Source organism: Trematomus bernacchii, unplaced genomic scaffold, assembly GCF_902827165.1.
Source record: "Trematomus bernacchii unplaced genomic scaffold, fTreBer1.1, whole genome shotgun sequence".
Lineage (NCBI taxonomy): Eukaryota > Metazoa > Chordata > Actinopteri > Perciformes > Nototheniidae > Trematomus > Trematomus bernacchii.
In genome coordinates this window covers 4,171,458-4,192,748 of record NW_022987739.1, presented here as the reverse complement: position 1 = coordinate 4,192,748, position 21,291 = coordinate 4,171,458, and the positions used below count along the sequence as shown (strand labels likewise).

Below are 21,291 nucleotides of genomic sequence, written 5' to 3'. Positions count from 1 at the left end.
ATCCAATAGTAATCAGATAACATTGATTGTGATACTCTGATTAGGTTCCAAGTAGCTAGTAATTGTAACGGATTACATTTCTAAAGTAACCTTCTCAACCCTGCCCATGACATATAGGGGCCAGTGACGTCAGCTTGGCCCCAGACAGAGTGCGCGAGTGCGAGAATACGCCACGGGGACGCGCACATGCGCACAGGCTCGGTCTCATCTTAACATGAGCGCAGGCACGTCAATACACACAGAGAGCAGAGCAGCGCTTTGGGTTTAGTAGAAGGTGCTCCACAGCGAGAGAAATCCTCCTCCACACTGAGCAGAGGTCTGAGGCGCAGTTTGTGTGGCGGCAGGGACCCGATCTTTTAAAACCATGCTGGATTGACTGCAGAGAGGCAACTACAATCAATGGCTTGGCTTTGAAATCGTTCAAAATTTATTGGAAAGGAGTGTGAGATTAGAGCGACAGTGAGAGAGAGAGGGAGAGAAGCGAGGGAGAGTGAGTGGCGAGAGGGGTGGAAATAAAGATCCTTTTTCAACGATGGAGCTTACAATGGAAAACATTGGAAATCTGCACGGTGTGTCTCACTCCCATCAGACGAGCGACTTAATGAACTCTCAACACGCGCGCCAGTCGTCACATCGGAACTTGGTGTCGCACGGACGGTCAGCCATGGTGTCCAGTATGGCCTCGATACTGGAGGGCGCGGGGGACTACCGCACAGACCACGCTTTGTCTGGCCCCCTGCACCCGGCCATGACCATGTCGTGCGACTCCGGGATGAGCCTGAGCAGCACCTACACCACGCTGACGCCGCTGCAGCACCTGCCGCCCATCTCCACGGTCTCCGATAAATTTCACCATCAACACCCACATGCTCACCATCATCCGGCACACCAGCGACTCTCCGCCGGGAACGTCAGCGGCAGCTTTACCCTGATGAGGGACGACCGCAGCCTCGCCTCCATGGGCAACATCTACGGCCACTACCCTAAAGACATGTCCGGCATGGGGCAGTCTCTGTCCCCACTGTCCAACGGGCTCGGATCCTTGCACAGCTCCCAGCAGACTCTCAGCGCCTACGGTCCCGGAGCTCACCTGTCCAACGACAAGATGATCTCCTCGGGGGGGTTTGAGTCCCACATGCTGTCGCGGGGCGAGGAGCACCTGACCCGGGGTCTCGGGGGCCATGGGGCCGGACTCATGACATCCTTGAACGGCATGCACCATCATAGCCATCCGCACTCTCAGGCAAACGGGTCCATGCTGTCAGACCGAGACAGGCAGACGGTGGGGGGAGGAGGGCAGGGAGGTGGGTCAGGGCAGGTGGAGGAGATAAACACCAAGGAGGTAGCACAGCGAATAACGGCAGAGCTCAAGCGCTACAGCATCCCCCAGGCCATCTTTGCTCAGAGGATCTTGTGCCGGTCCCAGGGAACTCTGTCTGACCTGCTGCGGAATCCTAAACCGTGGAGTAAACTCAAGTCTGGCCGGGAGACGTTCAGGAGGATGTGGAAGTGGCTCCAGGAGCCCGAGTTTCAGAGGATGTCGGCGCTCAGGCTTGCAGGTGAGTGAGGAGACAGCTCCCAACCTGAGTGATGTGGAGGGATCAATTAGAAGTCAATGTGGCAAGACTGTCAATAGCTGCTCAAACAGACATTACTAGAAGTTATTAGTCGATTGTATCGAGTAAAACTTCATCACGACAGTTGGGGTGTTAAATGTTGGGGGAAATCTATATTTTGATTGATGCTACAATCCATGATAGTGTAAACAGACGCTGTGCAACACTGGATGTGGTATAAACAAAAGAGAGGATGCCTCTCTCAAAAGCAGACGAGGTGCAAACAGCATTGTGCACTGATGTTTGTTCTTACTCACATACAGCGGTTTTACGCACAGCATGGATACACACATATCCCTCTCACTCGGCCTCCCTCTCTGTCACACACACAAACAAAAACACACAGATAGAAAGAGACCAAACAAAGAAAATCAAATCAGGATGTGATCAAAATTGATTGCATCTGACAGCTATAATACTTTGAAGGCAAACCAAACATGGAGACAAGTTAACTCAAATACTCAGTTTAACTTTGGACTCATTTGTATCAAAACACACTTGATGTAGTAATCTTTCACTCCCCCTGTCAAATAAGCACGTCGTCGCAAACAAGGATCGTCTAGGCCTAGCCAAAGAGTCGGGGGAGCATGACCTCCTATGGATCAATATTTCAGGTCCAGGCGTCCCATTTCAGAGTAGCACACTGATAAATGATCGATTTTGGATCTGAAAGACAGAGACACAAACAGATGCGTCTTTCTCTGGCCCGTATCTCCTCTGCACTCTGGGGTATATTTTTCTCCAAAGTTGGTCGATGGCCTGTTTATCAATTCTGACACTAAGAAACGGTGATTGTTGTGGTTTGGCAGATAACATGTGTGGGGTTATTGGGAAATTATAACAGACAGGCATCCCTTCTCTTCAGAAAGAGACACATTGTGGCACAAACCCTTGCTGTCGCCTGTTTGTTTTTTCATATACATTCTAGTGCTTTTGCGTAAACGCTGTTATTCGAAACCCACATTCCCGCCCCTTTAAACCATTTAACACACCACCTGAGGCAACACCTGAGGACGTAAATGAAAAGCCGAGAAGACGCGCTGGGGTTAAAACCGAGATGTGAATGAGAGGTCCTCTCGCATTGATGTTTGTGTAAAGGCCTCGTTCAGACGTGCTGTGCTTCCAAACGTCAATCAGCTCTTCTGTGTCGTATTTCAGCGAATAGTTCAATTAAGCAGATATAGTGGCATATTTTAGTTCCAGTCAATGCCCTATTGAAAAGCACTTAATGGCATGTAAATTGTTCCTTTGCGCATTTAGTGGGGTTCTGGTAAATAAAGATTTAAACACTCCACAATTGTCTCTTTAAGTGCCACTGCTGTTAAAGCTAATTGGGCTGTGAGGTTTTATATCTTCCACACCCGGCATCAGGATAAACCCCGCCCCCCCCCCCAATTCAATTGACATGTTGGAGTGGCACAGTCCTGTGAGTGCTACACCTTCTGCATATTTTACCGTGGTCAGGCCCACAGCAGCCTATAGGTGTGAGGCGCGTGTACGTGTGTGCGTATTTGGTTGTAAAATGGAAATTAGGGCTGCACTATTAATGTGATGCAGGCGCGACATGTTATTCATTATTTGATTTTGAAAATATATTGCATTATAGTACATATCCAATAAATGAATGTTTATTTGTTGTCTTGCAACAGCTGATTTTAGTGCACTTTTTATGCATTATGCATTAACCTGCAGCCACAAAAAAAGCCAGTTGGGCAAAATGACAAATGACTTGTATGTAAATGTGCACAGCAACATTTTACTTATTGCATTTAAAATCACCATTATCCTCGGTGCGCATGTGGGCTGTGAGTGGGAGTTGGGGGGGTTTGTGATGCTGAAAGTGAGGCTGGGCCATACTCGCTCGGCCACATCAATCAATAAATTCAAATTACTATTCCAAATTCATCACAGTCACACAAATCAATGCAGCTGCCCTGCTTAGCTAATGTGAAAATGCCAGTGTCTGCGCACACACACATGACAATCCAGCCCTGAAACGAAAAGCAGAGCAGAGATGGGCCTTTAGCTGTTTGGGGGGGTGGGCGGGACGTTTGCCCTTCACGCTCAACATCTCTTAATGCAACGAGGGCAAAGACCCACAGGCATCCCACCTATTGTGTTCTTCATTGCACCCGAGCCAGCTTTAACCTTTGGGTGTCTTTCATTTTGCTGATTATCAAAACTAAAGTATTCTTCCACGACTGTATAAACAGGCAACTTGATTGTAAAGCTGCACAAATAAGGAAGCAAAGGTTTGGGAGGCATTTAAAGATCGCATTAACGATGAAAACAATTCGTCTTTGCATCTGTGTTGAATTCCACACTCCATCTCAATGTATTTGGTCGGGTCAATACAGTCCTGATCGATAAGGATAGCCAGTGCATCTATCAATTATCCCGCCTCAGCACTCTCTCCCATTGGTCTCTCCCCTGGAGCAGAGGGGGGAGGCGGGAGCCGGAACAAGGGGGAAAGAGGACAGCTGTTATAAAAATAAAAAAACGCTTTTGCACACCTTTTTTTTTCTTTGCTGTAATCATGTTCCGTTTGTGTGTGTAATGCACTCTCTCTCATTTGCCCTGTGGGGTTTGGGTTATACGGTCATTCCTGCACTAGTCACGCCTATTAGACACAAACAGAAGAATGCTGAAAACATAGAAAATAGTCGTTATATCTTTCAGAATCCGGAATATTCCCACAAAAAGACCATCCCTACTTCTCATTTGATAGCAGTTATCTTTTTTCGCCTTTATCCTTTCATGTGACAGTGATGAGGTGCATGCCAGGGTCCCCCCTGTCTTAAAAAAAAAGCGCAGTTGCTTTATTACCATTTGAATGGCCGGAGCACGTGCCGGGGTGTGCAGGTCAAGACCCACGGGCCACGGAGGCAAAACATTGTTGAGAATGAGGGTGGGAGGCCTCTATTCATCTTTCAATGGACTACACGCAGTTTACACGGGCCTAATCCTGGAGCAATCCCCCCCCCCCCTCCACCACCACCACCCCATCCCCGTGACTGCACCCTTTCCCCCATGCATGCATCTCTGCAATGCATATAGGCCTACTTTTATTTTCCTTGTTAAATATTGAGTTGCCTTAATCAGAATCAGAAATAGGTTTATTGCCGAGTAGGTTAAGCTATACGAGGAGTTTGCATTGGTGCATGGTGTTTATAGAAGATACATTGTAAGAAAGGGACCAACAAATAAAACAATTATAAAAAACATTTAAAAAAAAAGACTATTATAAGAGAAAAATATAGAGAAATATTTACATGAAATATAGACATCCCAAAAACATGACATTCATTACATAGTGTTCCCTTAATGTGTATGCTTTTAGCAGAAAGAGGGCATTTATTATTGCTATATGCAAATAAAAAAAGATTGCTTTTCCTATTCAGAGTAGGTTTTATTCTTATTCTAATTTATTATTGGGAAGCACACAGTTTGTAGGTCAATTCCCTTAGTTTAACGTTACAAGCCGCTGTCCAGAGTGCTGAAATAATCGTGCATGCACATTGAACCGCAGCTTATCTTCTTCTCTCTGTTTCGAGGACAGTTCAAGGTGGTGAACTGGAGTTTTACCAATACATAGTTAATAGCATTCTTGTAGGCCTTAAACACCATTATTTCATCCAACAGCTTCCACCCATCGATCAATATTACAATCCACAATGGCGTCAATCACACCACCCTGCATCCTGCATCCTTTCCAGTCCAGCATGACCAACTGGGGTTTCCATTTAAATCACAGCTCTAGCGTCTTCTTGTTTTTTGTAGAATTCTAACTGGAGCTCTTTTTATTTTGGGATGCTCACCAAAATATCCAAGAGCAGCAAAAATAGCCAGCAGTGAAGCTTCTTTTTTGGGGTCATTTAAGCCGGTAAAATGGGTTTAATTGGACAGGGCATTAAGATGTGATTGATGCGGGTTAATCTAAAACAGGATTTTTTTTTCATGAAGAGATGGCTTGATGTTAGCCTGCGAAATGATCGATTGGTACTTTAATAATTGATGTGTGAGGGGAAGATAGGGGGGATAAACAGTGCAGCTGCGGTTTCAGAGCCTCGTTGTTCGTTAAGCACAGCAACGTGTGCTGTAAGTACTGAGACACGCATGTACAAGCATCGCCTTTGAAATGTGGTGGGAGAGCAACAGCCATTTTCTTGAGGTTATAGCTCCAGGCTATTTGGTTTAAATCCCGGCTTCAGTGCAGCTCAGAGCAGATGAAATGACATCTCACGCCTTGCATCTGGAGGAGGCTGGTTGTATGTGGTTGGTGAAGGGGGGGGAGTCAGTCAATCTAACTTTAACATTTGCATAATGAAAATCTTAAGTCCTTCCAACAAAGCAACATAAATATAAAGACATTAAACGATAAAAACTAATTTAGAAAATACAAATAGTGCAAAAACAAAAAAGCTTAATGTTGCAGAGAATGTTGTACAAGTGAACAAGTACATGCAAGAGTATGTAAAATAGAAGATAAACAAGAACAGAATGTAAAATCAAATACTGTTTGTTGTAGTAATGAATATTCGCATGTGGACGCATCGTGGGAAGTTACGCAGGGGTGGGGGGGGGGGGGGGGGGGGGGGCTACACATGCATCCTGATTGATTGGGTTTGAGGCTACAGCTTCCTATATTCTCACCACTGCATGCCTGCATAACACAGGACAATATCATAGCACGAGCTACAGCCTGCATACGTGTCGCCTCCCCGCTCCTTCCCTCCTGTGTGTATGTGATCGGGATATAGAGTATGTCTGCGCCACATTGTTAAGGCCGATCTGGCGAGCCCTGGATCTGTATCGATTTCCATTCCCCGGCCTCTGCTTTCCATCTCTGGAGCTGCGCCATGCAACCCCCCTCCCATCTCCACCATGCAACACCATTTCTCCCATTAACAGCTCACCCTTCATAACACACAGCAGAATGACTAATAAATGCATGCTTTCACGCTGGATTGCAGCACACGACGATGCATGGTCAAAAATACAAGCAAATGCTGACTTTACACTGCTGGAGGTTTAGTAGCTCCCGCTTTATTTTTGTAAGAGGCGGATTAGCAGCACCAGACGACTGGCAGTTCACCGTGGTGTTCCCCTCATTATACATGCCACCCACTGTACTGACCAAGTCGACCTTATTATTCAAAATAATGTAATTTTAATAGAAATCGGATTAGCGACAGAGACAGGAGTCTGCACATCTCCCACATCTTTACACTTTTCTGTTTTTAGCCATACGCACACATGCAAACACACACACTGCTCCAATTCACACGGGGGGGGGGGGGGGGGGGGGGGGGGCGTGCTAAGCAATTATAAATGCAGCAGAGGTCTGGACTCTGTACAGTTTCGAATACCGTCTCTTCTATTTTAGATGATCAATTCCTACGCTACTCCGTCGCCCCCTCGCCAAACCGGATCGATATGAGAGAATGACCTTTAAATCAAATTGCTGGCAGAGTCGACTGAATGCACGAGGCTAGCATCAAAGGGTTAATGGCACCGCGTGCGCCCCCCCTCCTCATTTCCCAGGCAAAAGAAAAAATACAAAAGGAGTCCAAACCCTAAGATAATCATAATTACATCTCATTACTCGTCCCTGCACTCCGGAGTCAGATGTGGGGCTGATGAAGAAACAGATCACGTGGCTTTTGACCCGCCACAATCTGCAGAGGTTTACATAAGAGCACCAAGCAGGGGACGTTCCAAAGAGCAGACTGTTGTGCAATTAAAATGTTGACCAGAGCATCAGCATTGTGTCGATGGAGCTGTTATGTAACAGGGATGCCCCCAAAAAAACTGGGTCTGCTCCTGCACTCACGTAGCACTGTCTTTCAGTCAATTTCTGCAAAGACTAAGAGTTTGATATAAATAATTTGACTTGTACAGTATTTTTCTACTTCAACCTGTATTAGCAACTTCCTGATCATCCTCATTCTTTGCAGATGTTATTGTTGCTGAACAAACATTTACCTTTTAAGTGTCAGATGTCAATGCTCGCAGTGAGATATCTAAAATTAGGTATACGTAAGTTACTTTTTTAGGGAGGGTTTTTACAGTCTGAGTCCAGTGCTCGTCGAAGCAGCAGTGGTGTGTCCTGGCTGCTTATCTGACGCCCTGACAGGCCATCGGTTATTAAAGGGCCCATAATGGCTTGTTTAATGTGCAGTTTAAGAATACAAGGCAAGGACATTGTCCACGCCATTAAAGAGAAGCGAAGGAACAAATCTCATTGAACACTGTAAGCTTTCTAAAACAGCAGGAAGACATCCAATCCACTATTAGGTGTTATTTCATTTAGAAAACAGAGTATTCAATGTATTTCTCACGGGGAGTCACGTGTTTTAATTCTGGAAACAAATATGAAATAGAAAAGAGGAAATATCTTTCTGCGAAACAATAGAATTAGGCTTAATATTTTTTTTATATGAAATAAAAACTCTTGTTCACTCATTTAAGGCAAATCATTTTTTGAGAGCCAAACACATGATACAAATTGGTGTTGAATTGCCAGTTAAGCAGCCCGCATTCGGTTAATTGTTGGTTTTAATAATTCATTTCTGAAAATAGAAAATAGAAACATCAGGTAAAGTCAGAAATATTAAACTTCTCCTGATGTCAAACTGTCTCGGGGCCTTTTTTAAGTGAGAGCCTGCAGATGGTTTGCACGGAGCTTCTCTGTAAGTCTTTCTGCAGGGTCGATCTCAACAAAACCGCAAACACACACACACGTGCATGGCTTTGCGCACAGACACACACACTCACACAGTTTATCGTACCCACAGATGCAACCCGAAACTCCGGTTGGGCAACCCCACACAGATCAACAAAGGAACAAAACGACTGTGAAATCAATTGATGAATGAATCGATGTGAGCGCATATAGCCTTTATATTACACGTTATTAAATATAACGAACAGCCTGCTGCGGGTTATTCTCAAATTAATAATTTGTTGCTTTACTGAGCCGATGTGAAAACGCTGACTCGTTTTTCAGTTGGTTATTCAGGTGTTTTGCAAAGTGTGTGTGTGAGTCTGTGTGTGTTGTTGCACCTCTGTCAGATAAAAAGAACAATTACACAGTAACATATTGCAGTCTTAATAATGTTTATACTAAAATGTTAAAGTTAGATACTTTTTTTACATCCTTATTTCATAGATATTTTATTATTTTGGGTATAATCTCAGTTTCCATACGTGCTCAGAATTGTTGCACACAATCACTTAAAAATTAAAATATAGCTTTGTACTGTTCTACAATGTATACTAAGAATTAAAATACATTTCTGATTTGATTTGCAAAGTGTGAAAATTGAAGCTTCGCGATAACACACCCTTAAATAAACCCTAATGAAAAAGTAAACCCTAAAGAGACAAAGAATAACAAAAACACTAATTATTTGAAATCTAATTCTCTTTGTTTAGCATTGTGAGAAAAACAATAAAAAAAGACAATATTAATGCAATTAGTTGTAACCACAATAAGGGCTGGTTCAGAAGTTTCTCTGTTGACTCTTCTCCTCATGATTAAGTGAGAACTGTATTGAATTGAATCTCTGAATTCCTGCATATTGAAAACCTGTCTGTCTCCCCGCGGAGGGCAAACAGATCCTCTGACTGCAGATCAGTGCCGGATTCTCCTGCGACGAGTAAGAAATGAACAGAGCTGTGACAGCTGACATTTGGAGAATATGAGCATATTTCGATAAATCCTGATGCCACTTTTCTGAACCTGCACACCTTGACATTAGTGTATTAAATACATTAGATACATGACTTTATCCTATTGAAAACTGTAATCGAGAGGCATCCTCAATAACAATATGTATTAGTTCTTATTGTCCTTAAATTCTCCTCCTCATATTCGTTTGTTTTGTGTTTACGATAAATAACATAAAAATAATGCTTTTTTTTTGCAGATAAAATAATAATCTTTACAGGGAGTTTGAGTCCTGGTATACACGGTTTCACATCCGCATGAACCCTCAGAAGTGTGTATTGACCGACCACACCACACCACACAGAAGAAACCCCACAGAGGCTGTTATTTAAATGTTAATTCCTTTCAATTAATAGTTTATGGGCTGAATTTAATTTAACAGTCACGAGTTTATTTATTTATTATTTTATGAAAGCAATATGTTTGAGAGTCTGAAAGCCCTTTTTATTTTTTATTTTAAAAACTATAGTCCGGTTTTTACACACACCAAATATCCAGCACAATCAGGATACATTCGTCTAAATTCCTCTAATAAAAATAAGCTCCAAATAAATTAATAAATAACATAAAAACACACACTGTATCTCTCTCTCTCTCTCTCTCTCACACACACACACACACCTGTTGTTTGTGGGGGAATGAAACCCTGCCTGTCTCTCCAAAATAAAGCATCATGATCATTACTGCTATATCACGCATAACTGGTCAAAGCAATTATGAATGAAATCAATGATAATCGCAGATAAGAGTATTACTCTAACAATGGAGCCACTCCACACACAAATGGCACATGCATGCGGACCAAGGCTGTTATTAAACTGGCGAAAAAATAAATAAATAATGTGGGTTAAAATTCAGTCATACGCTTTCCCTCAATCATGCGCTTAAATGGCTGAGTGCATCTAATTATATAAAACCTCATAAGGAGTGTGATGATCGCAGGCAGCAGCCTTCACTGATTATTCGATTTTTAAAGCACTTTGCAATTTCTTAGGTTTACCACTGGGTTGATAATAACAGGTTGGAGTGAAAACAGAGCTGCATACAATGATATTTATCTCAAACTGACAGAGGACATGATAGTTTTTTTTAAATGAAATGTGCATGCAGGAATGGTGGAGAAAATGTAAAAGTAAAATGTTGCATGCTGCTGAGACTCAGACTGAGGTGGGCGAAGGTGTAACTGAGATCAGGTTGAGTGTTATTGAAGTGCTGCAGAAGAAATGCCTTGCAGCTGAGTCGCTGGAGAATGCAAACAAACAAATTGTGTCGCTTTATCAGTATATTAACACCAATTCTCACTCATTACATTAAGGGGTATCGAGCTGGAAGTGTTTTGGCCTGGCGAGGGAAAGAGAGAGAGGGGAAGGGGGGGGACTTGGCATTGCCTTGCAGCACAGAATAAAATAAATGCCACCGTATACAAAGAAGATATACATCAATCTTTAAAGCAACAGCGCGTTACTTAATAAAACACTGAAGCCTCAACATCAAATTGCCCAATCATGCTACAATCTGGAAAAGAGTGCTAGCAGTGGTGGTTCTAGGGGGGGCAGCTATTTAATGAGAGGGGCATAAAGGAGACGAAGTGTTCATTCCCTAAAAAATAAACTTGGTGTTTGTTTTAGTAACACACTAAACATACTTTTATGTGTCACTGATGTGGTTACAATTTTATAATAAAAAAAATTAATTTCTGAAAAAAATCTGGTTATTTTCGACCCAAGTTACATTACAGTCTTTCCTGCAACCACATCACACATGGCGTCATCATAACATTGTATGGCCCCCTTAAAGCCTCCTACTACAAGCAAACTGGCTGTGCATAGATTAATAGTGATGATTCACATTTTAAAACGAGCTGCAGAGTGTGAGTGTGTGAGTGTGTGTGTGTGTATAAACTCGCCAAGCCGTAACCGGTAAACATGTTTATTGGTAAATTAATTAAATCAGCAGACGTTGACCTCGTAAGCTTCGCAGGGCTGTGCTGCAGGAGTGGAGGTTTGGAGCTTGGAGGAGTATATAATTTCAGATGCAGATGTGTAATCATGGTTTCATAAAACACTATGGGCATAATATTAGGCCGTTTGACTTTCTCATTATGAGCAGGAAGGGCAGTGGTGATCAATACATGATTAATGCTGGAGATGGACTCACATCTGCAGGGACCTGAGACTTGTGAACAGCAAACACAGAACAGGTGATCATCATTTACTCATCTCCAACACATATATATTTTTTTTTTTGTCCCGATAATCACTGTTCCTTCCCTCCTTTCCTCCATTTCTTCCTGGTGGATTTGCTCTCTCCACCCCTCCATGAATCTCCTCGTCGGCCCCCACCCCTCCGAGGCATAATTAATTGGACGAACTGAATTTCACACACGAATTATTCACGAATCTATCGATCGATATTGAACACCCAGGGCCTTTCTCTTAACCTCGCTTGGTTTGTCGTGGAGCAAAGAATATTAATGTCATCAGTGGAAAAGAAATAGGCCTAAGTTATACCCGTTATCATCGGAGCGGAAAGGAGTTAGTTGGAAAATCACTCATTAAGGAATTCGATAGTTTAAGATGAAAGAGAATGCAGGAGGAGGCCTTTGAATACAAAAAAAAAAACTGCTTTGTATTTATTGGAAATAAAATATTATAGTAAATCCCATGAAAAACACGTCTTTGTTAATCTGTCTTTGTATGTTTGTGAGGAGCCTGAGGGATCCATTAAAAGTAGGTCAGCTCCTGCTCACAGCTGCATACAGGCAGTCATAGAAATCACATTTGTGTCCGGCCGAGCAGCAGCAGGGCGTAACACCTCCGAAAAACACTCAACACAGAACCGGGATTTCTGCTCTTGTCCGGTTGCTCTTTGTGCATGAGTTTATGTCCGTCTCTCTGCTCGGTGCCTACTGTAGCTCTAAAAGCTGCAATGATTGATTTTTTTCCTTTTCTACGCCGAGCTTGGTTCAGTAATCAGGGCCCCCTTCCTCACCGATCGATCGATATTGATTAGTAAATCCAGCGCCTGTAGCAAAGGCAGCGCACTGTGGCGCCCCGTGCAGCCGGGGCCACGGAGAGAGCGACACCTGCCGACCGCAGCCGCACAAAGCAAGCGGTCGATGGGGGGGTGGGGGGGAGGACGTGCCTCTCCGGTGGAGGGATGTGGAGAGAGAAACTGGGACTGTCTGAGCTGATGTGGAGCCACATTAAGAGAGAGAGACACTCCCCTCCCAAGGCTCGCTTATTATGAACAGAAAACACCAGATTTATGTCTACTTTATCTTGACCTTTGGGGATTTATAGAGATGAAAGGGGCCATAAAAAATGTAAATAAAAATGTTGTGCAGCAGTTAGTTTTCAAAGCGTTTACCCTGAAGATTTATTGTCTTCTTAAAAACAATATATTGATACTTGTTGTTAAAGCCCCTCTTTACTAGATTGTACTGCCTGAAACCAAAGTGATAGTGAGACTATATAAACACGAAATTAAATATTCTCTACTTGATGATAGTATGAAATAAGTGAATGAATTGATGTTAAACTAATACACTGTCTTTGATTCATTTAAAAACAAGTATATTCTTGCCAAAATAGGAAATAAAATGTGTGTGTTTGTGTGTGTCCGTGTGTGTTTGTGCGTGTATATGGTGTGTGTGTTTACATGCATACCTGTGCAAGGTCACACGTGAACAAATCACAGAAGAAAAAGGTCAGGCACTGCAGGGAAGAGCAACTGAAAGCTGTACAAAAAAAAAAGGAAAGCCAGTGTGGAAATGTTGAGAAAGTAATAAACCTATATTGATAATAATATTAACTGCATTGCTCCAGAGGGTTTTTAATTTTTAAAAGCAAAAGTCCAATCAAAAGTAATATAACGTTTTATCAATATTGCATAACAATTATACAAGTTATGTGGAAAAAAAGACAAACTCAAAAAAAATGGTCAAATATTTTGTATTTTCATCTTTTATAATAACTCCGTTCGCCCTGCGTTGGGTTGCAGTCTGTTGTGCAGTCTGGTGGCTGTGGAGGGAAGCCGGTGCACATCAGCACATCTCACTGCTCCTCCCTGCTCTTCAAACACACTTCGCTGCATGTTTCGGCTCATTGTCCTGCTGGGAAACGAATCCTCCTCCACACAAGTGAAAGCCGGAGGGGATCGCATGTCTTTGCTGAGCAGAGCTCCTCTTCAGTCAGTGGGGATCTGATGCAGAGTGAGTCCCTACATGTGGAACAAGCAGAGCATCCTCACATGTTTACCTTTACACACATGATTTTAGAAAAAGTCAAACAGAATTTACTCTGGTCTGAAATGTAGGTATATTATTTGGTAAATTATAAATATTTGACTTACTGTGTTGAAGGAGAAATGGTTGGAAACTGTTCTTCCCCCATCAAGGCTGCACAATCCCAACCAACGTTTGACCAGTTTTAGGTTTTGTTTCTTGAATACAGATGTGAATATGTGTTGTTGGTGATAGTGACTTTAACTAGTATGCGTCTGCATTGGTTTTAATTTGAAATACCTAAATAAAGATTAAACCGCAGCTTGTCGCTGGGATAAATTTTCACCACTGAGTTAAACAATTTGACCTAAAGATGACTTCATTTCTGGTTCATTGGTTTAATTTAATCTATATTCACGCTGGCAGGGTTAACTGGGAAACATGATTAAACATTTATTAATGACACACAATAATACAAAGAGCTGCATTGCATTATGCATAAAGTGTGTGTGTGACGTATATACATATTTATATACACATATATATTTGATATACATCTGTGTCTGATTTACAAGTAGTAGAATTATTTAAAAAATGCACCCTATATATCTGAGGAGCATCCTTGTTAGACTAATATTTGATGTCAACACCAAAAGCTAACATCCCGATTAATTTATATAAAAAAGTAAAAAATGACAAGCTTTTCTCCAAGTTAGCTTGAATTAAGAGACTACACTAGGCAAAAGAAAAGTTTAATTAATAATTAATTATAAAAACATTTATTTGCGGTAGACTGAGACCAGAACCAAAGATGTTATTAATCAATATGACAAGATGTTGTCATATTGATTAATAACAATTAACAATTTCTAAAATATCCATCATATAAGTTGGCCTAATAACATTTATTCTTCAAGTTGAAGGATATTATATTGCTTGGTAGGTCGGTGTCACTCGAAGAAATGCGCGTTCAGGGTAAGAAAGTCCTTATAGTAGTGATAGGCCTTATATGTGTCAATAATTCCCAAACAAAACCTTGTTGTGTCTCGTGCCAGCTTCAATACTCCGTCCTGTAGCGTCTGACCTCCTGAGACCTCAGCATGAAGTCCAAATGATAATCCTCCTCATCGTCATGACTAGCCTTAATCCTATAATAAATCAAACTTATACGATGATATACATACTGTTCCTACAAGCATGCATTTAGACAAATGTGTACGTAGCATATTAGCACGTGTGCGATACATTTAGCTGCAGTGTTGATGTGAAATATGAATATGATGGATGGAGCCGTGTGCAGGTTAGACATCTGTAGTAAACAGATTGGACTGCAATGGCTGATCAATGGGCTCTGTTCCACTGTAATTAGACACACAGCGCCACTGCTTGGCTCCAGCCACTTCAGCATAATCACAACCCCCCCTAAACACACACACACACACACACACACTCCTGCACACACACAAGTAGAACTAAAGAGGGAAAAATGAAATCTGTCCTTAAATGCATCAACACACACGCAGCGTGAGAGTGAGACATTATTGAAGGAGAGTATGAAAGTATCAGACAATAGCATCGGCAGCAGGTGTAGACCCCACAGGGACGGCATCTTTCTCGCTCCAATTTGCTCGCTTTTTATTGAGACAGTAGGGAAGCTGAGAGGGACACACAGTCTGTTCTGGCAGGATTCGATCCTCAGCCAGCAGGGGAACATGTGGCTGCAGAGGTGGTGCCTTAACCTTCCACACACACAGCTTCCACACACACAACTCCTCGTTCACCATTTCTGGGCGCCGTTTCTCTGTTTTTACCCTGCACCTGTCTGCTGCTTTCCACCCGTGTCCTACGAATACTTTGAGTTACAACACTTACCCACAATACAGCGCTCTATTAACTATTCATTTCTGTGTTTGCTGGCTACATCCTCACCACCCCCTCCCAAACGTCAAGCAGTATACGCTCGCTGCGTTTTCTTTTGAAAATTGCTCTGTGTATGGGAAGGGGCTCATAGCAGCCGGTGCATGCACCTCTCGAGTGTTTGTGTTTGGGGAGGGAGGGGTGGGTGGGTTATAAATACCCTCTCAGAGCTCAATAGAGTGGGCTCCAGTGGGCTCTGTTTGAAGTAGCAGACTGTAGACCTGCTGGGGGGGATTCTGACCTCAGTCCCTACAGAGAACCCCCCAATTCCTACAGCAAAATCGGTCAATATCTCTCTTTCTCCTTCACTCGCCGCCCCTCCTTCCTTTCCTCAGCTCCTCTCTTTGGCTCTTATATACACACACACAAATGCACACACACACACAAATGCACACACACAAATGCACACACACTTTGTCTTACTCCTCCACCTTTTTATGTTCTTTTCTCTCCAATCTTTTCTTTGGCAGCCCCTCCTCTATCTCTGATTTCCACACACACACACACACACACACAAAATGCTTACTTTTGTGCAACAGTCACTCAGTCCCCCATTGCGACTCAAACTGCATTAATATTGAATCAAACAGCAGTGTCTCCAGCTAGCAGGCAACAGCCAGGCGTCCCCCCCCCCCCTTCCTCCTCCTCACCCCATCTTTCTCTCACCGCAGGCTGGCTCCCTGTCTGCACTCTGCAGGATGGAAGGAATATTCCCACTGGGCAGGAGGCATGGATTAGCTTTAAATCAACTTTAATATGGCAATAGAGATGGAGCAGTAGAATCTGTGCTGGTGTATAAACTAGTTTTGTATGTGTTTAAGTATTGGCTAATGGTACATGTAGTTACTTAACATCCCTCCACATTCTGTCTTTGCTGTCCAATCTGAAAAATAATCACTTTTGTATATTTACCTTGCTTTGTGTTTTCTTTCTCCTCTTTGCCTCTCACTCTCATCCCCATCCCTCCCACCGCTGCCATCCACACCAAGCCTGCAAGCGCAAAGAACAGGAGCAACACAAGGACCGCAACACGGCGCCCAAGAAGCAGCGCCTCGTCTTCACTGACCTGCAGCGCCGCACACTCATCGCCATCTTCAAGGAGAACAAGCGTCCATCCAAAGAGATGCAGATCACCATCTCCCAGCAGCTCGGCCTGGAGCTCAGCACCGTCAGCAACTTCTTTATGAACGCACGGCGCCGCTGCGTGGACCGCTGGCACGACGACCACGGTGCCAGCCCCGGGCAGCCGGGCACCTCCGCCACCACCTTCTCCAAGGCCTGAGAGGAGGGGAGGACCTTCAGAGGGCCGGGGAACCAGGTTGGAGCAGCATGCAACATGGAAGACTGGCTGTGAAACCTGTGTATGACAACCCTTCCTGACCAGGACCGTCTGAACGTGTCCTCACACCAAAAGAAATCCTTTGTGCCATGCAATCATCTTTTTTGTCAGTCAGAATTTCAAGCTCTCACCTGAAACAAGAATAATCTAAAAAAAAAGGTGAATTGTGAAGTCAGGTCCACTCTGCGTAACTCAGATAAAGGACAATCATTGATTCTGTCTTTTTTGAAAGAAAATCATTTTTATGGCATCTGACAAAGTAAAGAGACACCAAAGATTTGATGTATTTGTTGGACGTTATCAGACACTTTGCCGGCCTCCATCACCACACAAGTAGCCACTGATTCTGCTTTTTCTCCCAACTCACCTCCTTTGAGTTTGCCTCTCTCTCTCATCTCCTCCACGCCGGCACACGGAAGCAACAAGGGCGAAAGAACGGCAATAAATCTGACAACAGAACAGCACATAGCCTTATTATCCAAGCCCCATCCCGCACACACAAGGCCGTCATAAAGAAAACAACGCAGCCTATGAAAAAAAACAACAAGGCTTTCCAATTCTCCGCCTCTACCTCCCCCTTCCTCCTGTTGTCTCCTTCATTCCTCAGCCAAAAGGTATTCCCTTATGGCCAGCCATTTCAGAGAGCAGCTCAGCCTGATCATACGGCAAACTAATGAATTGAAAAATGAATCGATGCAGACAGAGAGAGCGGGGCCTTGACCCCTCCTGAAGGTGAAACTCAAGATGCTCAGTGGTAGAGATACTCAGGTCTTCCAGGCCCAGGTCTATATTTTTTGCACAGATGTTGGAAGACCTGTAGGGAGACATGTCTTACGCCTGAGCATAGAGTCTGTGTTTCTCTGACCAACAGGAGAGGCGGTTGAGATGTCTGGACATGCTCTTTGTTCTGTTGGGAGCTTTTTTTCTCTGATCAATAACTGAGAACCGAGCGACAACAACACGCTCCGGCATCCAGCCAACTACATTACAGCTGCATATGAAAAGCAGGATGTAAGAGGAGCACATGGAACCCACTGGAGATGGGGACACAAAGGCCTCATAACAGCAGCAGCAGCACATCTCCCTCCCAGATCAACCCGGTTTCTGCAGAGCAACAGTGCCCCCTGCTGCCGATAGCAGACACCTGCATCCAGCAGAGCGATGGGGCTCCGAGCGGAGGAGAGGGAGGGAAGAAGCCACTAGATGCTGAGGAGAAGTCATGGCACAACACATTCAGGCCCTCGCAGCTCTTTGAAGGCAGATCAATAGCTAACCATTATCCTATTGTTGTTCCTCATCCAACCAGCACTGGTGAAGCCGGAGGAGGGGGATGGTTCAACTGAATGCTGGAAACGCAGGGATTTAGCAAAGGCAGGGATTTATTTAGCCAATCCAAATCAAGATCCAAAGAAATCGGAGAAATCACAACAGAGTAAAAAGTAACAGAAAGGCTTACTGAGAGAGACACATTTGAAGTGTAGCGGAGGTTTAATTTACATAATTTTTTGGGAGGCTTCATTTGTCAAATCATTCTTCCATCCCATCTGTTTTGCAAAAAAAAGGTCACAACAGATGTGACTCAAACCAAATCTCCTGGTTATTCCCACACAAGGGTTATCAGTAGCTAACCCAAAGCTAACCACCACACTCAGCTGTCAAAATGCTACAATAATTAGTGCCAATGCTTACTGCCTTAATGCGAATCAGAGAATATGGTACTAGGGCTCACACACAGCTACAGTGCGCCCCACTGATGACGGGCGGTGTGGGCCATAGCAACCAACAATCAGCTTTTATCTGAATTAAAATATACTTTTTTAGTAAAAAAATGAAAAAAAAGAATCAGATTTTAAGGCATACAATAACCAAACCTCAAATGACAAAGATACCATACATACAGTATGTGTTACAAATACAAATGTCTCCAAAACATAACTGGACACATTTTGAAGCAGAAGAAAAAAATCTCTCATTCTATCTTTGGTTCTCTACCTCCTCTGTCCCTCTAACCCCATTGCCCCCCCCTCTCTTTCTCTCTTCCTCTCTATATTGATGCGGGTATTTAATTAGTTCCATAGACACAAAGTTTCTATTTCTTGTTACTATTGTGCTCTGTTGTGCATAAGTAAGGCACCTTGTTGCTAAATCAAAAACAAAAAAGGAAGGACTTTTTAAAAGGATAAAAAAAAGGAGGGATGCAAGGACAGAGGCCGATGAAGGACGTATTTTTTCTTTTTTTTGCATTCTATGTGAATATGGACTCGAAGGAGACATTTACCGTGAGACAGAGGAGAAAAAGAAGAAACAGGGAGCTGCTGAAGAGACGAATAAACGACGGACGCTCTCTCTCTTTTGGCATTTCGTGTCAGAACTGTGTTACTCTCAGCCCCCTTTAAGCTGAGCCCAAGGAACGGGGCAAACTGGAGGGGGACAAATCATGACCTCCAAATGTCCCGGCTGTTTTATCCGAGGGCGGGTGGGGGTAATGCTCGGGACTCAATTGTTAACTGTATGGTCTCAAGATGCAACTGTAGCATTTCCAACAATGTAGTCAGATTTGCGGTGCAGATTAGATAAAAAGATGGTCATTGTAGAGAAGCTGAGTGAGAGACTGACTAACTTCATGTTGCTGTAAGCAGTGAGTTGACGTCGCCAAAGGATAATGAGCTGAAATCGATTTGTGGTATACAGTTCAGTGAGCATAGGTGAATAGCTAGATTCAGCTCTAGGTATTAGGCTGAGAAAATGACATGTGTTTGTAGTGAGAACCAATGTGGCTACCTCACTAAGCTGAGTGGTTTGTGAAACCGCCACTAATACCAAAGATACTGCAGCCTACCGGTCCCAAACTGCCTAGGGGGAAAACAAACCAAAAAAAAAAAAAGCCCCCCCCTCTTAGCCCAAAAATATTACAGACTGATATCTCACACACACACACATTCATACACACAGTGCAGTCGGACTGCATGGTGCCACGTGGAGGAGGTGGCCGCCATGCAGACAGAGTTGAGTGCCTTTTCCCTTCAACCACGGGTGGGACTGCACTGGACACACACACACACACACACAGCCATGTGGGTGCATGCATATAGCTGCACACCCTTTTACAAACATGCACTCACATTCAGACAACGCACCCATAATTGGATGGACAGAAAAGGGGGGCCAGAGAGGGGGACACAGAGTGGGGGCTGTGTCAGCATTTTCTCCCATATTGACTTTCCATCTTGATACACTAGAATACAAGCACTTTATCATGTAGAAAGTCTATACAACATTTTCTATACACTATTTATTTGAAACAAATGTATATGTTGCTCATTAATCTGTCAGTCTTTCTTAGTGTTTCTTCTAGTAGCTCACAGCCTTCATGTTTTTAGTTTGTTTTATTCCCGCCCGGTGTGATTAGATTCTCGGCCACTTTACCTTTCTCGCATCAGAGATATTTTTGTGAAACAGAGAAAGAGGAAGGTAAAAAGGCCGAGGCTCTGAGCACTCGCAGGGCTGTCGTTTTTAAAATCTTACCACTTAATGTCTCTCTCCACTGCGTGCAAGCACAGAGGCTGCACTATAAAAGTGTGGAAGACTCACTGACAGTGTAAAGACACAAATTCTCTCTCCACCCTCCACACTGTCTGTCCAGTCGACCTCTCCCCCTGGCTAGTACTAAGACCCGGTAGGCATGTGTTGACAATTAATTCTGAAATACCTCAAAAACCTTTCATGTAAACTTTATGTAATTTAGATTGAAAATAATACTGCTAATGATAACAATGATTATGAAACTATGATACTATGATAGTTAGTTTTGGAACTTGTGACTTGAAGCTTTATACTGTTAAATTCCTTTTCATTTGTTTGCTCATTTTTCTCGTACGTTTCTCTTGTTTGTTTTTGCTACGGCATGTACTTACTGTTTTTCATAAAGGAAAAAGACATTGTGAATGTTTCTGTGAAGGGTTACATGAGAAAAGAAGAGACAGAAGAGACAGCTAGAATAGAGAGGGGGGGGGGAGCAAGAGCGTAACTCACTTTAGATGTTTAGTTCAAAGCTCTGTCCAAGGCGGGTATGTTTAAAGGAAAATAACAAAACCAAGAAAAAAAAAAAGACTTGATTTGATATGATTTGGGCTGAAGTCTTTACCAAAAATGTGATGTTAAACCAAAGGAGGAATAACCTTTTACTCATTGTTAGCTTTCTTCTGCCTTTAATTTGTCTTTTCTCTGAAAAAAAAAACGTTCACAGTTACTTTTGAAGGTTCCTGGGTGTGTTCAAGTGCTCCTGATGTTCTTAGAATATTAAAAACCAGCACCTCCTATTGAAAAGAAGGTGCGCTTTTTTCTTTTGTGCATGGATATTGTATAACTGTATAGAAACCAACAGGAATGACCTGTGATTTTGTGGGGAGAGGAGGAGAATGGAAAGACTTGGGAGTGGGTGGAGAAGGGGAGGGTGATATTT

At 43.2% G+C, this 21,291-nt stretch overlaps 1 protein-coding gene across 1 annotated transcript; it reads left to right on the top strand.

Annotated features, from left to right (window-relative positions):
* Positions 1 to 532: 532 nt before the first annotated feature.
* On the top strand, positions 533 to 16,772 carry onecut3a (one cut homeobox 3a). The gene is made up of 2 exons (XM_034147647.1): positions 533 to 1,559; positions 16,480 to 16,772. Exons 1-2 carry the CDS (start codon positions 533 to 535, stop codon positions 16,770 to 16,772), a joined length of 1,320 nt encoding a protein of 439 aa, XP_034003538.1.
* The last annotated feature ends 4,519 nt before the right edge of the window (positions 16,773 to 21,291 follow it).

What these genes read in the sequence shown, in the direction of transcription:
- onecut3a (XM_034147647.1), top strand. Translation starts at nt 533, where the DNA reads ATGGAGCTTACAATGGAAAACATTGGAAATCTGCACGGTGTGTCTCAC. An exon ending in GTCGGCGCTCAGGCTTGCAG is followed by an intron (nt 1,560 to 16,479) that starts GTGAGTGAGGAG and finishes ATCCACACCAAG; the next exon opens with CCTGCAAGCGCAAAGAACAG.